The 16174-nt window shown below is 41.9% G+C and overlaps 1 protein-coding gene and 1 long non-coding RNA gene across 7 annotated transcripts in view; both read left to right on the forward strand.

The window, feature by feature from the left end:
• The first annotated feature begins 1428 nt into the window (after positions 1-1428).
• Positions 1429-3221, forward strand: LOC311445972. Its single transcript, XR_014698692.1, has 2 exons — positions 1429-1554; positions 2408-3221. It is a non-coding gene; the product is annotated as an uncharacterized lncRNA (long non-coding RNA).
• A 6392-nt stretch (positions 3222-9613) lies between these two features.
• Positions 9614-16174, forward strand: part of BCAS1 (brain enriched myelin associated protein 1) — a 48611-nt gene continuing 42050 nt past the window's right edge. Inside the window, exons 1-4 of one of the 6 annotated variants that reach the window (XM_084537595.1) lie at positions 9630-9893; positions 10434-10540; positions 15149-15222; positions 15337-15418. In XM_084537595.1, the coding sequence (XP_084393721.1) occupies positions 15154-15222; positions 15337-15418 (151 nt within the window). In that variant the 5' untranslated portion in view covers positions 9630-9893; positions 10434-10540; positions 15149-15153. Of the gene's footprint in view, positions 9894-10402; positions 10541-12508; positions 12558-15148; positions 15223-15336; positions 15419-16174 lie in introns of those variants that run through there. The other 5 variants (XM_084537597.1, XM_084537596.1, XM_084537598.1 and 2 more) reach the window with 5 other exon arrangements.

A 16174-nucleotide genomic window follows, 5' to 3' on the forward strand; every position in this document is an offset into this window, starting at 1 on the left:
CTTATGTCCTGTGAACAACTGCAGGAGGGCAGAAAGTAGTGAAAAATATTCCAATAAATTCAAAAGTTTTCTTTTTTCTTCTCCCTCTTTTTTTTTTTTTTTTTTTCCTTCTTAATGAGTTCAGCATGGGCTGTAATGAATAGTTTCTGGTCAAATAAAATCTTCCAGATGAACTAGCTCATTTGAGGATTTCTTTTTCACTTTTTTTGAGAAGTATTTTCATTTTGAGTCATCCCTGAGTAATTTATCACTCAATGAACTGGAATGTTCATTACTTACATGACTTTGGATTAATACTTCTCTTTCACGCTGGAGGCCGGAGCAGACACTTTGCTATTAACCTTACTTTGACTCAAACTCAGTCACAGTACCTGCTGAGATGCCCAGGGATGCAGGCAGAGAAACTCGACATCAGCATTTGCAACCCAGAGCATCACCCCCAGCTGTGCCTCTGCCCTTTGAGGCAGTTACGCAGCAGTGAAGCTGAGATCCAATGTAGATCCCAGACCAAGACATCTCTGCTGGATGCTGCAGCTGAGATCCCAGGGACCTCCTGGCTGCTGCCTGCCTCAGGCTGAAGGCACCGCTCACGGCGCTCGGAGGCTGCCACCTGCCGGGGGAGGGACCGCAGGAACCGCCCCGTGCCGGGGGGAAGGATTAGGCTGGGGAAATTCACCCCGGTTTTACATTTCAGAACGGCTACAGTTTGGAAGTTGTGGTTTATTTTGTTTCGTTTAATTTCTTTTCTTTTATTATTTATTTATTTTATTTCATTTATTTATTTATTGCTTTGTTTCATGCAAAGTTGCCATTACCTGCCAAATCAAAAAATTAAAAAGAAAAAGAAAAAAAATCACCACTACAAAAGACATGTTGGTAATTTAATACGTTGATAGCTTATAAACAAAATCTATGGGGTATATTAATTTCTATCCATGAATGAATTATCCCAGTAGCAGCCTGATCTCTGGGGAATATATATATATATGTATATATATTAGGAGAAATTACAGTTTGTAAAGTCTTCCCTGCAAATCACAGCTCTGAACTTGCATTCCCCTGCACTATGTGCCATATAAACACCAGCCCCCAGGGGTTCCTACCCCATGCCATATGGCTGTAAGATTGAAGAGAAGGATAAGGCAGAGAGGAATAAAAGGTGTAAAACAGGCAATAGGCCTCTTCTAATTGTGAAAGGAGGTTCAAAAGGTTATCACTTCCCCAGGTAAATATTTCTACTGGCAGCTGGTTATATACAGGTGTTTCTAAGGAGGAAGCTTACAGCTCTGTAGTGGAAGAGGTGGTAGCAAAGAACGAATTTCTTCTAGCCTATTTCTCAACAGAAATCTGAGGTGAAATCTTGGCTCTCTTCTAAAGGGCTTGGGCATGTAAATGCCCACAATTCAGAAACTGCAGAGCCTTGGCGTGCAAACAGCTTTTTTCCTGTTTGTCACAATAGAGCTGTAGAAAGTCTGGCTCCAGTGATAGCTTTGCTCCATCTGTGAGATTTCTCACCAGCCCTGACTCACCTGATAGTGATTCAGCGCCTTCAAGGTAAACTTTAATTTTATTGAATTAGGAGGAAAAAGTGATGTGGAGAGCTGTCACCATTATTTACTGGCAGCACTGACAGTAGCCTATGAAGAAGTCATTTAGAGGATAAAGAATTGTGCACACTATAAAAAATAAACCCAACCATTGTGAAAACCATGCTTCAACATAAAGACCTATGGGGAAGAATAAAAGTAGGATACAGTAAATACGAAAAGACACCAGTAGCAATGGGCAACAAATTAATCATTTGATTTGCATTGTAACTACATAAAAAGCTTTCAAAAATATATGAAGCTACATTCATAAAAAACAAGGGAACTTTCTTGTGATGTCTTTGGAATTAAAATGACATTTATATATCTAGATTACATACGTCATTTCCAAATTGGCAAAGGAGAGAAAGGCTCAAGAATAACACCCAAAATGGACTCAAACTACACAGAAAAAAAATAAAAATAAAAATAAAAAGTCTTCTTTAAGTACTGGATGAAGAGGTGGGTGGTTATCAGAGGAGGGTTAAATTAAAATAAATCATGGAGTGAGAAGACTTTGTTGAGCCTTCGTTAGAAGCAATAAGAGAAAGGTGTCAACAAGACGATCTCTTGCACATCTCTTGCCCCTCAGCTACTCCTGGTTTTGATCAAGGGAAAAAGAATTTGTAGATAAGTAAAATATTTGCACTCTGTATTTCATGTTTTTAATGTATATGTAACTCTCTCAATGTGATATTTTAAAGCTGTTTTTGTGTGTGTGTGTTTTTATGTGCTTTTTTTTGTTTGTTTTGTTTTGTTTTTGTATTGTTTTTGTTTGTTTTTGTTTTTGTTTTGTTTTGTTTTGTTTTTTCACTGTAAAGTGCAGAAAACTCCAGGGACCTCTTGAAAGGGTTTTTGGATCTCCCCAAGATGTACATGTGCCGAAAGGCTTCCAGTCCACATATCTCTGCTCTGAGCAGGATACAGGAAAACTGCCGCAGGCAGGGCACAGGAGGCAGCGACAGGGCAGGAGGCTGGCACACACACCTCCCACTCTGCCACAGCCCCTGCAGGACCAGTCTCAGGAAAAGGTGTGCAACTGTGTGGGCAACAAGTTAGAGCAGTTGCTTGTAGACTTGGGATCGCTGTGCTTTGACCACGCCATCTCACAACACCTGCCTTTGTAGAGTTCCTGCTGTGCTGAAATTATTTGGCAACCGATTTCTCAGTGTTGCAGTGTTGTTGTAAGCACAGTTATACAATTAGGCATCCTTAATCATCCTCGTGAGCACGGTGCAGCCTGATACACGCAGGGGCTCACTGGAAGGTGGGAGCACAGCGGCCCTGTGCTCCTACAGACTGGTCCATCGCCTCCTGGAGCACGTGGTTGGCTGGCCAAGAAGTTCAGGTCATTTCCAGTTATCAGCCAGTGTTTATTTCCAGGGGAGGGCTAGCTCACACACCTTCCAGTCAGCCATGCCTAGATCCGTGCGGTTTGTTTAACAACGTTTAAACACCTGTTCATGCCTTGGACCATCTGGCAAGGTGGCAGCAGCAGCTCTCCTGCCTGGAGCAGCTGCAGGAGGGCTGGCAGAGCACTTCTCACCCCCCACATGGAGGAGCAGACCAGGCAAGGCTTCCTCTGCTTCATCTACCCAAGCCTTTACAAAAGCTGGCCAGCAGATGTGCTTTTCCACCTTGAGGGCATTCCCTTTGGCACTTGTCCCAAAGGCAAAGTGCAATTGCTCTGTACCAAGACCAATAGGTGTTTTCACCCAACCCACGTTTGCTCCTGCACTTTGTTTATTTATCTGATCTGCAATTTGCTTACTTTTGGGTGCATTACTCATTCAGCTATCACCTGGATTGTTTTATTGTATATCCTCAATGTTGATTTTTAGGGCCACACAAGAGTTTGTGATACTATACCACAGCATTAAGAATCTAGACAATATCAGCTAGAGATACAAAATGGGAACAAACCTCAAGTTTTATTGAAGTTTATGACATTATAAATCCATGAAATTCAAGCGAAAGTCATTTTGGTCAGGCATCTGTATAATGAGCTGCTTCCAAGGAACCTGACTGCACAATGTGTGTTTTCTGAATCCCACACAGTCACCTGTGCTGCATAAAAAATCCCTCTGTCACAATTATTTCAGCACCTCTAATTCAATTGCTAATGTAATGTAGCACATATTGACAGATTAACAAAACCCCTGAATTCAGGCCAGTCCTCTGATGCTCACCGAGGAGCGCAGGAAGGGCTCCCCACTGTTTGCCCTGGAGAAATCCCTCTCATGGGAGGGGTGCCACAGCCTGCCAGAACTTCGCCTCTGCCATCCAAAGCTTGGCTCTCAGCTGAATTTTGGGTGTTAGGAGGACTGCAGTGGGGCAACAGGTTGGAGAATATCATCACAACCAGTCCTAAAGGACAGAGAAAAAAAGAGTTGGATTTTTCACCTTAAAAAAAAAATACATCCAGGGGAAACAGCTTAATGAGCTATTGGAGAGAAAGCCTTCAGCAGTGTTTGGGGATACATGTTTGAAATAGAGAAAGAAAACAAGTCTTTGCATTTCTTTGAGTCTGGATGTCTTCTTCTTGAACCCTAAGAGCAAGAACTTGAGCTTTGTCTTCTCTTTGGACATCTGGGAGTCCATTTGCAGCAATATCTCAGTACTCCCCAAGCCTTTACAAAATGATGCTGTGTGTGGTTGGGAGAGAAAGTTGTCATTACATTTTACGAGTGAGGGAAATGAAGTACAGATTTGAAAATTATGCAGAAAGTACAAATCCAACCTCGAGGTCTGTCCTGCTTCCCATAGATCAAGCCATGTCATGGTCACTGAAAGGCACAGTGTGTCAAATACTAGCCTGTCACTTCTGGAGAGCTCCATTTAAATTAGGTGAATCTTCACTTAAAGCACAAAAACCGATGCATGATTTTGAATCCAGAAATAGTTATTCCAAGCTGCATCAAGCCTAGAAAGATTTAATTAATTTATTTATTTTCCTTCCTAAATTTGAATCGAGATAGAACAAATTAAAATGAATGCAGTTTCATTTCTGCCCCAGGGAATACTGCTACTTACTACAAAATTAATAACAGAGAGCTTTCACTGCAGCAGTGATCTCTTGGAGGAGGAATTGCAGTGGGAAGTTAGAGCTAAACTGCAATGTCAGAGCTACAGATGAGAGAAATTTGCTTAGCTGCTATCTTTCTTATACATAACTCTCACTTTGCTATTGAGAATTTACAGTTTTAAATATTAAATTAAGTTGTGAAGTTATTATCTGGTAATATTATCCCCTACAGAAAATGTAAAATATTACTGGATTTATAGAGTTACAGTAATACTGTAGAGCTCTTGAATAGCAGTATGAATTCTGAAAATCTGATAACACCTCTTTTTTTTTTTTTCTCATATCAACAACTTTTTTTTCAAGTTGAATTATTGAAAAAATAATTCACGTCACCTGCATGGCTGCTGGCACCAGGAATTTGACAAGCTAAAACCTGACTTAGGGACTTACAAAAGCCCTAAAAGCCAAGGCAGGTCTCCATCCCATCCCATCCCATCCCATCCCATCCCATCCCATCCCATCCCATCCCATGCCCCATGCTGGGGCAATCTTAACCCCACTTTTGGCTCTCCTCAGGACAGCAAAGCATCATAGGCAAGATCCCCATGCATCAAGCACACTCTTTAAGATAACTGCATGTTTACTATTAGAGCTGCTGCAGGTTCATGCTGTTTGTGGCATTGCTAGTTTCTCTGTAAAATAAGAAATGAAATGCACAGTCTGCAACGAACCTCTTTTTTTTTCTTTTTTCTTTTTTTTCTTTTTTAATTATTCATCTTTTTTTTTTTTTTTTTTTTTTTCTTTTTTTTTTTTTTTTTTTAATTGTTAGTAATCCAAGCTCCTCACATTTTATATTTTAGGCTTGGGAGGAAGAAGGGTAATAGACTGCTGGGGGAAAACACCATCATCAGGCTCCAAAGCTGTGACAGCTGGCAAAAGCAGTGACCCAGCCTTTGCAGAAGCTGTATTAATGAAGTGAAATATTTAACATAGTATTGTTATCATCAGTGCATATTTGATGGAAACATAAAATGCTCATACAGGAGAGTAATTGTGGTTCAAATGCCTGTCCCACCCACTAAGGAACTATGTATACAATAACTCTCTGTTTCAATCCTGACACAGTCACTTTTTATCTGTTCTAGAAGCTCCCACATGAAGAAATAGCTGGTGTATATTTTGTAATTCTTCCTCAAAAAAAAAAAAAAAAAAAAAAAAAAAAAAGTGGCAGCAGGAACCTGATTTTGTGATGGGAAAGCAGAGGCAATAACAGATCACCAGTTCTCTTCTTACATCAGCACTCTGAACCACAATCAAAGTCTGGAGCAACCAGAGGCCATGATACATAGCTTGGAAAACCACGTTCAGGCTCTTTCTGGTAAGCAGCCTGAGCAAATGTTTCTCATTCAGCTTTGCATTTCAGCTGAAGCATCTGAGCCAAATTCTGCTTTGGGATCTCATGGAACCAGTGGGATTCCGCCCAGCCCAGTGGCGTTGGCTCAGCGTGAGGCCACAGCAACTGCGGCCACAGCCGCACTTGCCATCCCCCTGAGATACTGGCAGTACACGGCTCTAACTCTCTAACTGCTGCTCCTCCTGCTTCCCCGGGGCCCCCCACACTGAAGCAATCACTCACTCCTTTTCATTACCCGTTCAGACTGCGTTGGCTTAAATACAAGACAGATTCAGCGATTAATATGGGCTCTGTCAGAGACAGTGGGGGAAACCTACTTGCTGAAAACATAATTCTTCAGGAATAGGAAGCGCTAACTGTGAAGGAGCCAGATTCAATAAAGTTTAAAACTTAGGCATAATTTAAGCAGAAACAGCTTTTGCTGTAACTCTGAGTCAGGCATGCAAGTTTTGGAGGGACAGGAGTTCGGATGTACTCTTCTGGGCCTAGCTCATTAGAGCACCTGCTCTCAAGGAGGGGATATTCACATCGCTGGTGTGATGTCTGCAACTAACTGCACATTGTCTCTCCAGCCCATGTCTGACCCAAGAATTATGGATTTCCTCCCAGGGATCAGGTGTGCAGGAGTGCCAACATCACAGTTTGGGAATGCCCAGGTCTGCGAAAAGCTCACTCACACATTGCACTGCCTGCGAGCTTCTGCTCTGCCATTACTGAAGTAACTTCACTGATCTGACAGAGTTGAACCTCGCAGATCTCACTCAAAATTTCTTAGAAATGCAAGGGTCCATCTGAAGACTCAAACTCTTGCTGTGCCATTTGCTCACTGAAGTGTTAGCAAGGATAGGCTCTCTCCCACCCTCCTGAGAGGACTATGCCAGTACAAAAGCCAGGATGGCCTTCCCTGACACAGGGTATCAAATTATGGCAAACAATTTATTTGGGGAAAATTCCCACTGAAACAGTCAGATGATGTTAAATGTAGTTTGGATATTTAGATTAAGCTGAAACCACAGAAAGGGAGGTGGTTATGTAGTTTCTGATGGATTTACAGAGAAACAGTTCCATATCACCTGCTTGATTTCAGTACCCACTTCCTCTGATGCTTCCCTGGAGGCCCCATATCACCTAATGCAGGCCTGTAACTCCAGCTGAATCCTCCTCCCTTAGCCTATTTCTTTGGCTAAAGAAGACAAAAATGTACCCAATTTACCCTTTCCACTGTCCTCTTGGACAGAAATTAAATTGAACTCAATGAACTTGGAATTTTTCACTGTAAGTGAAGTATCCTCTATTTCACAACCCATCGGTGTTTACAGCTGTTACTCAGCCACCAGGATGGGGCAGGCCCTGCAGACCCTGGGATCTGTGTGAAATCCCTCAGGCCATCCATCCAAACCTTCGCTCCTCCTCGCCACCCTCTGGGCAGCTCCTGTGCCTTGGAAACAGGACAAATTGAGCAATGTAAGTGTTGAGCTGGTCTTCCCTCATGGGAAAGAAGAAAGCCTGTGACTCACTTCATCCATCCTATTGGGACTGAAATGGGAAAGTCTGAGTCAAAGCGTCATTTGTGTTTTGTCTGAAGCTGTAAAAATCCAACTGGAGTTGTGCCGAATTGTTTCTTCCCTCGGCTGATCTGGAGGTTCCCTCTTGCAGCTCTCTCTGGTGTTGCTGAGGTTGTACTGCTGCTCATCCCTCCTGCTCTGTGACATAAGCCACAGCAGCCAGATGGATGTCACCTTAAATTGACATCACCCCCTTCTAGACCTCAAATGCAAAACCGTGTGGAAATACAAACCAATGTTAATCTTCTCTTCAATTGTCAATATTTGAATGCTGTTGGCTCCCATGCTGGACTGTAATAAAAGAAACTGGCTAATCATATATAATTGTCAGGAGCTCTGTGCCATTAATTAACAGGAAGTTTTATGCAGCTGTCAGATGCACAAGCTGAGCATTCCCTGCAGGGGAGAAAGATTTATCTTGTGACAGTTTCATTATAGATTTTGGATTTAAAAAATAATAATAATAAAAAAAATCACTGAAAATTCATGAAAAAGCAGTTTCTTCTGCTTTGGAAAGGAAATTCTGTGTCCAAGTCTTCCTCCCTCTGCCAGCATCCTCCTGAGACATTCCCAAGCATAATGCAGAAAACAACTGCCCACCAGGACAGCAAAGCAGGCAGTGCTTTGCCATGGGCACCTCTTGTCTGCCATTGATGGGAACATGGGAAACACATGGGAAAGCAAAATATACTCCAAGAATTAATGAATCTTAATGACATTTTTTAGGGAATGAAGTATTCCTGGAATTAAATATTTATACCTTGCATCTCAAAATTATTTCATAACAATAATAATTAAACACAACAAGAAAGACCAAAATCTAAAATAATAATAATAATTTTTAAAAATTAGTGGAAGCTAGTCCAGAGACACTGAACAGATGACTTATTTTGCAATCAGGTTCGTGTTTTGTGCCATAGCCTGCAGATAATTTTTCTGGCTACCACCATGTTTATCACCCAGAGACAGGATGGACAGGATTGTAAGACTGAACTTGGGCATCTTCTGAGCTTGTAGACAAAGATTTGCAATATCTAAGTGATAAAATAAGGAAAAAAAAATGACAAAGATGCTTGACCTATAATGCTTGAAGACGTAAAAGAATCAGAATATTCATCCAACTTCCCATGCTCTGCTGAGCTGATGGTAACCAGGACCTCTGGTTTCATGCATATTGTTTCTTCATCATCTTCTGAAACAGCTGACACCATTCACAGCCAGCACATCACCCTTGTTACAGATCTGCTTCTGTTTCTTTGTCATGCTTAATAACAAAATTATATTCAAAAACAAAGCACCACAGAGAAATAAAAGTGCCATGTAGATGATATGAGCAAGCCAGCAGGGGAAAAGATTGAGGGGATTGCACTGGTGCTCTAATGTAGTTGAATCCTGAGGCACACGGTGCAGACAATGCGCAACCTGAAACTAGCTGATTAATATATTTGAACACTCGAAGCTGACAGTCAAGTGATCTACGTACAGCAGGCTGCGATGAAAGGAAACCTAAAGAGAACCTCTGGGAACCCCTGGCCTCGGGATATTTCATTAATAATTAAGGAGAATTTGCCATTATGCTTTTAGTATTTTCACATCCTGCCAGCATTAGCAGCATGGCCAATGCCACCCGGTGCGCTGGGGAGGAGCAAGCTCCCTCGAGCCCTGCTGCAGACTCTTTGCTGTTGCTTTCTCAAGCTATCAAATAAAGGATCTTTTTGTTGGTTGTGTTACGAGAGTCTCTGGGAACCCCAGTTCATGAAACCAAGTTTTATTTTTTGTGAGGTAGCAAGAAATCAAAGAACAAAATCCTGTTCCTGCTGCAGACACCCCAGTCCAAGCATGGGCTTCATGACTCACGTGAGGGAGCAGTAAGTCCTGAAAACAGGTTTCAGATACAAAAGCTTGGTCCATTTGCACATTATGGAGGGATATTAAGATCCACTTTGAGTAGAGCAAACAGCCGTGTCAATAAATGCACTTTGTTTTTTCTGCCGCTGTGGGAAACACCCATGTTTAGAAAGAGTTTTCAGGTGCTCAGCACAACGCCACAACTTCCAACACAGTGACTGCACTGGGCTGCCCCCAGAGCCATAAAAATAAATACACATTTGAACAGGTTTGGGTGGCCAGAAAGCTCAAGAGCAGAACATATTTTGTGAAGGGCCGGGAAGGTGGACAACTCCACCCTCTGTGTTTGCACCCAGTGTGTGAGCAGTGCCGGAGTAGAGGCAGAGCCACCAGTAGCACCGGGCCCTGAGCAGATCCAGCTTCCGGGGGACTGGTGCCTGACCACCCACCCTGAGGTAACTCATGCTGCTGCTGCTCTTCTCTGGGCTTTTCTTGGCTTCGCTTCTCTTCTTCCTTCTTCACTTCTGTCCCATGCTTGAACCCTGCATGTGCTCTCACATTAAATGGTCCTGGGTGATTCTACAAGTGCTTGGCTCGTTTTGTTTGGGCTTTAAGGTACCTGCTATAAGTTCTTCCTTTCTTTGCATTGGCATTTCCGGCAAAAGGACAGAAGACAAAAAAGATCGGCGTTCTGATAGCATTTCTACCAGCCAGGTCAGGACTGTTCCCACCCTGAAAGCCTGGGGTGTGAATGTTTGAACAATTTTGCTTTTCCCATTTAAGTACAATGCAGAGTGGCTGAAATAATTGTGTTAAAAACTGCCCGTAAAGCCTCAAGGACTGTAATTTTGCATGTCCTGAATGTACGGCCAGCTGCCTGGTTGCTGCTCAGATTGTTCTTGGGTGTTTCTTGTTTGCTTTGGGTGAGTCATCTCAGTCCTTCCTTCTCCTGTCACTTCTTTGTTGTCTATTGTCTGTCCATTTCTTTGCCTTAGCCACTGACAATCCTCAGATGCCTTTGCCCACTGGTGTCTTTCTACCCAATACGTGTCCAAGTAATCTTTGCCTGCAACAGAGCAACTGAGATCTGCACGGAAGGAAGGTAAGGAGACTTTCTAAAACCCTGTCCTATTATTAGTCCTTACTTGGCTCCTCATGGATCAGAGCAGGATCTGTTCCTCTAGCTGGCCACTGGCTGACACATCCCCAAGTTCACCTGTTCTCCAAGAGGCAGGATTCAGGAGAGGGATGTACTGGGGAGCTGAGGATCCAGTCCTTGCCCTGGGACTGCTTTTTGCGTGAACTGATGCCTCTAGGTTCTTCTGCTGCCTCTGGAACATACACAAGTTTAAGTTTTTCTCCAATGCTTGCAGAGCGGACGTATCTATAATGAAATTATATACAAAGTGAACTAGGCAAAGTTGATCTTTTTCTTTTCTGACATTTAAGTATAACATATGGCAAGTTCTGGCATGAAATTAATTGAATCTGTGTGTACTTTTTATATTAATAAACGCTGCAACACAGGCAATTGTAATATTGTAGGTTGGTCAATACATTAAAAAGGTCAAGCTTATCTGGCTTTAGGCAGAGTACACAGTAGATCATGGATTTTGTTGTAATTTTCTCTCTTAGTTTTCAAAAGTTTTACCACATTACAAAGACCAAAATAATGCTTCCGAGAGCGAGAGAAAGAGACAAATTTTGCCAAGTCTTGAGCCCATGATCGGGGCACACTACAGTTCATGTAACACAAAAATAATGATAAAAACACTATTTCTCTTTTGGATTCCTTTCTGCATTACAATTGAAGCAGTGAAGCATAATTTGGGACAGGAACTGTTTCTGAGCTGTGTCTGACTGGGAGGCTGGTAGCAAATGTTCCTTTTTAAACCAGTCAGGCTGCATTCCAGTGGGTCTGGTTGAGCCCCCCATGAGGATAAAATCCTTGAAACCTAATCAGAAAATCTATATCTAGAAAGGAAGCCCAAGGATAAGAATGTGCTTACTCCAGTTCCTCGTCATTTCTAAGGGTTTCTTTTCATTTTGGAAAAAAAAATATATATACATGTTCTTGCATCAGGATCCTCTCTTTTCCCCTCTCAGTCCTTGAGAATTGCCTTGTCCTGTGTGAATAACATAGACATCATGCCAGCAACACCTCCCAGGTTTGGTGAGGGTTTGCTCTGTTCTCACAGCTTACTACAGAGACCAGCTTTGTGCTTATCACATGCAGGACAGGGCTGCCTGGTGGTTGCACCACTCATAGATAAACCCTGATTAATATCTGAGACATACCAAGAACACCCAACAGACAGACCAAGTCAGCACCCAAGTGACAGTGTAGGACTCTGTACTGGGTTTGGCTGGGATCGAGTTAATTTACCAGGATAGACTCACAGCTGGACACAGGTTTCCAGCAGTTGACAATATCTAGTTCTACCCACTAGAAACAGGTACATGGCCAGATCTTCAATGCTCCTGAAGACCAATGCTGTGTATGTAATTTTTGTTGGCACTGGGAGCCCTTTATTTTTTCCTAAATCCTTGTGGCTCCACATTTAATATTTCTAGCTTCAAACAGACCTGAGAAGATGTTTCAAATAAGAGAAAAAATGATTTATTTGTATAAACTAGAGGCATAAGCACTTTGGGAAAAATGTAACCATTTAATTTTTTCGAGCAGAGCTCTTGTTTTTTGCAAATCTGGAGCCACGTATGCATGCAGTCAGAAGCAGTAGTCTCTGCAGCAGCAATTCCTAGATGCTATGGCAGAAATGAATAGCTATGACATTGCTTGCTTGGCATCTTGAATCTCTGCCAGTTTGATACCATTTTATATTTGTTATCATTTCTGCCAATACTCAGTTTTGTCTATAGGTGGCAGTGACCTTTCATTTTTTCTTTAATATAAGGCAGAAGCATGCATGCATATATATTTTCCTAATTTTACTGGAGGATCTGGGCTAGGACAGTGAGTTCTGTACACATAGAAATGGCCACAGACTTATCACCTTTTTTTCTGTATCCACTTTTTGCCTCAGAGCATGATAAAAAGGCAACTACTTACACCATACAAAAACCAATGCAATGTAATAATCAACTACTGCTGCAAGAAGGTAAGTCTGAAGATTTATAATATACATTCTTGATGGAGCACTGCATTCAGTGCTCTGGAGACATATTCTGAGGTGGTTATGTAGGAAGTTAGTCCTGCTCTTTTATCAAAAATAGCCTCCAAGACTTTTCCAGCTTCTGGTAAAGTGAAAATCTTTTAAAATTCCATGTAGCCTTTGTGCATGTTTTATTTCAGTCTGAATTATAAACTTGACTGTAGAAAATGGGCATTTTTTTCTAGGACAAAATATGCCAGAAATCAGAGCCTATGATCTCTGCTCTGTATCAGTTAAAGATAACTTACTTGACGTGAGTAGAGCTGGACAGGAAACAGGAGTAACTCTGAATCAAGCTACAAATCATTGTAGAAATAAATAAGAAAAAATAGGAATTTGCTTCTCAACTCCCCTCAGATATATGCTTATTTCACAGCACATGTGAAAAAGGAAGCACGTAACCTGCAAATATTCCACCCTTTGCTTAAGTTGTCTCCTGGCATAAACCAGGAGGCCTTGTGAATGGAAAACAAAAGTAAATCCTCCAGATTCAACTGGATACTAAATTTATCACTGAGACTAAGCAGCAGGATTTGAATCTTGTTTTCTTCCGTTCCGATAGGATAATACTTAATGTTGCTAGGAGACAGAACTACATAGCAAGGACAAGAGGCCATTGTACATCCACAGGGAGATGTTGGCTGTTTTCCACAATAAATCAGAAGTTCTGATTTATAGTGGAAATATCAGCTGAGAAGATAAAATCCCTGTAAAACAACTCAGCAGTCTGAAATCAAGGCTCGGTGCTACAGCCACTATTTCTGCAGCGTTTCTCAGCACCACATGTCCTCTGTTCATGTTTCAGCATCAGCGGGGCTGTTTAGTGTCCAGCTCAGCACTGGGCACTCAGAGAACAAAAACCATGCCTGGAAGAGAGGCCCAGCTTCGATTTCATGTCAGCTAGGATGCAGCATAAAATAGAAACCAGATCTGAACTACCCCTGTCAAGCAAAAGTTTGTAGATTGAGGTTACCAAAAAAAGCACAACCAGCTGGAACTCTAAGCAGTAACTGGAAGCCGAAATGAGAGGTTCCCCCTGCTTCCGAGATTCAAATTCTAATGAAGGTGATTTAGCAAAACTGCTCTTTTCCTCCTTTTCTCTAATAGTCAAAGGCTGTTACTGTTTAGTCAAAGCACCAAGGAAGAAGTTGCTCTTCCACGCCCCTGCGGCTACGCTGGTCCATACAGGCACACAGCACAGCAGCAAGGAGCAGAGGAGCACCTGGCACCCATGGTGCCCATGCAGGAAATCCAGCGGGATGAGCACTGAGGTTGGAGTGGGGCTGCAGCCCTCAGCCTTCCTCTCTCTGGAGACCTTCCTATTTCAAGGCATGGCTCAGAAGCATCTCCCCTTATTGTTTGCTTGTGCAGCTTTAATGCTCCATATGTATGTATATCCTGAGCCAAAGTCAACAGGAGCCTTCCTCCACCCTCAGCCTTCAACCATGTTGCAGGGAGTGTGTTTGGTCCCAAGGAATTCACAGTCCACAGGGCACATAAATATACATAAGGGGGAAAAGACAACACAGTTGAATGTATACTTCTACATAGGAAAGATTGAATTGAAAAAATTCTAAAATTGAATCAAATATACTGCTCCTTAAACACACTTTAGGGAAATAAGAACAGTTTAAATAAACATTGAATTATCTAATGACTTAATGTTAATTAACTAGATAGAATTATGCTTTTATTGCAGTCAGAGATCTGACTCCAGTAGGTGCGAACATGAGAAAGCTGTTCCAAACTGCCCAGTTTGGGTAGCAGTAATGCTGCTGTTGTGACAACACAAGATGCAGCTTACTTGAAAAATGCATCCAAGACCACAGATGAAGTCAGTGGTGGCTGGTTTGCATTGCTTCTGTCTTGCTGCAGCTCCAGCTAGCTGAGAAAACATCTGTGTATCTGTGAGCTGCAACTGACCCGTGGATCTGCCTAGAGCTGCCCCATACTTTCACAGCCATATTCAACGGGATAGTTTCTCTGTAGGATTTGCTATACAGAATGACTTACCACACAGGGCCAGATTTTCAGAACTAACACGTGAACGTGTGTGATTTCTTTGCATGCTGCCTCTTTTCTGTTCATCTTTTTCTCACATTTAAAAAAAAAAAAAAAAAAAAATGGCGAAACCCTACAAAGCTGCTATAATTCATTCATATTATTTGGTCTTTGTCATTTTATTCTGCTACTAACTCCACACATCTTTCCTATCTACTGAGTCCTAACAAAATGATGCTGGAGCAATGGTATCTAGTTTTCTTCAAGAAAGAAGAATTCATTAATCTGTGCCATTTGCAGAGAGCAGCTGTGACCCCTGTGTGTAATCTGCTTTGAATACTTCTGGTGGGTGCAGACTGGTGGGTGCAGACTGATGACAAGGACAGGTGCTTTGGGGCAAGCAGGTGGGGCTTACAAGGAATTTAACAGGCTATCAAAGTCTGTTGCCATTGGCTGTCTCTTAATTTTAGTTAGGTAGTAAATCTATTAATGGGAAAGAAGGTACATTTTCTTTTTTTTTTTTCCCCATCTCACAGGAGCTATGGGTAATACAGTGAGTGTCCCAGAGGAAGTTAAAGAAGACAGTGCATGCCCAGTGATAAGTTATCAGGTAATCAAGAGCTGGCCCTTTTCATCTTCTTTGATTACAACTTATTGAGAAGTCAATACTTTTCAAATGTCCTGGTATGTCTAATTCTAAGAACTATTTTATCTGGTATTTCAGGCTCTACCTGAATCTCCTACCAGTGTCAAAAATGGATCTGCTGTATTTGTTCAGGCTCATCCTCCTGCAAAGAACTGTGGAGGTATGTACCGGGCAGCATTTATGTCTCTTTTGCCACCAGACAGAGAGAGAAGTTTATGCTAGAACAACAATAAATGGTGATATACAGTCTCATATTAAAACATGAGATTATATTTTGATTCTTACCTATGAATCAACATATGCAGCTGCTCAGAAACTTGAGAGTTAAAATATTTCAAAAAAATGAAATAGGAAATTAATTCCAAGTCATCAGGAATCTGTTTAATTATTCTAGGAGCTTGGTTCTGCTTTTGGTCCCCCAAAGGGGTTATTAGACCACAGAATTTGGTTAGCATGAAGTATGATAGTATAGGCACATTTTGACACTGGTCCCTTTCAGGGTGTCCTGTGATAAACTGCTTCTGCTGGGGTTCTGGAGGAAATTGTGCCTCTAAGAAGTCTCTGAGGAGTCTCAGAGCACAAACTGGGGCATAATGTGTCAATGACACCAATGCAAGGATGAGCTGGCTTGTTAGCAAGGCTCTGTGTTTGTGGGGGATGCGATGGGAAGCTGTTCTGCAGGATGGAAGGAGGCAGAAGTGCACGTTTCTGAGGGAGAACAAGTTGTCTTTAAATAATTTCATGGCATCCCTAATGCTAGCAGGGAGTTACCAAGTGAGGTCATTGTGCTCAGATGCCAGACTGAAATATCTGCTAGTGTGGAAACTGATAGTCTGGAGAGGAGATTATCAAAAAACAAACAAAGAAGTTACTGAATGTGTCTAAGAATGTAGATCTATGCAGGCTAGAAAGTAAA

Source organism: Aythya ferina (assembly GCF_964211825.1).
Source record: "Aythya ferina genome assembly, chromosome: 16".
NCBI lineage: Eukaryota > Metazoa > Chordata > Aves > Anseriformes > Anatidae > Aythya > Aythya ferina.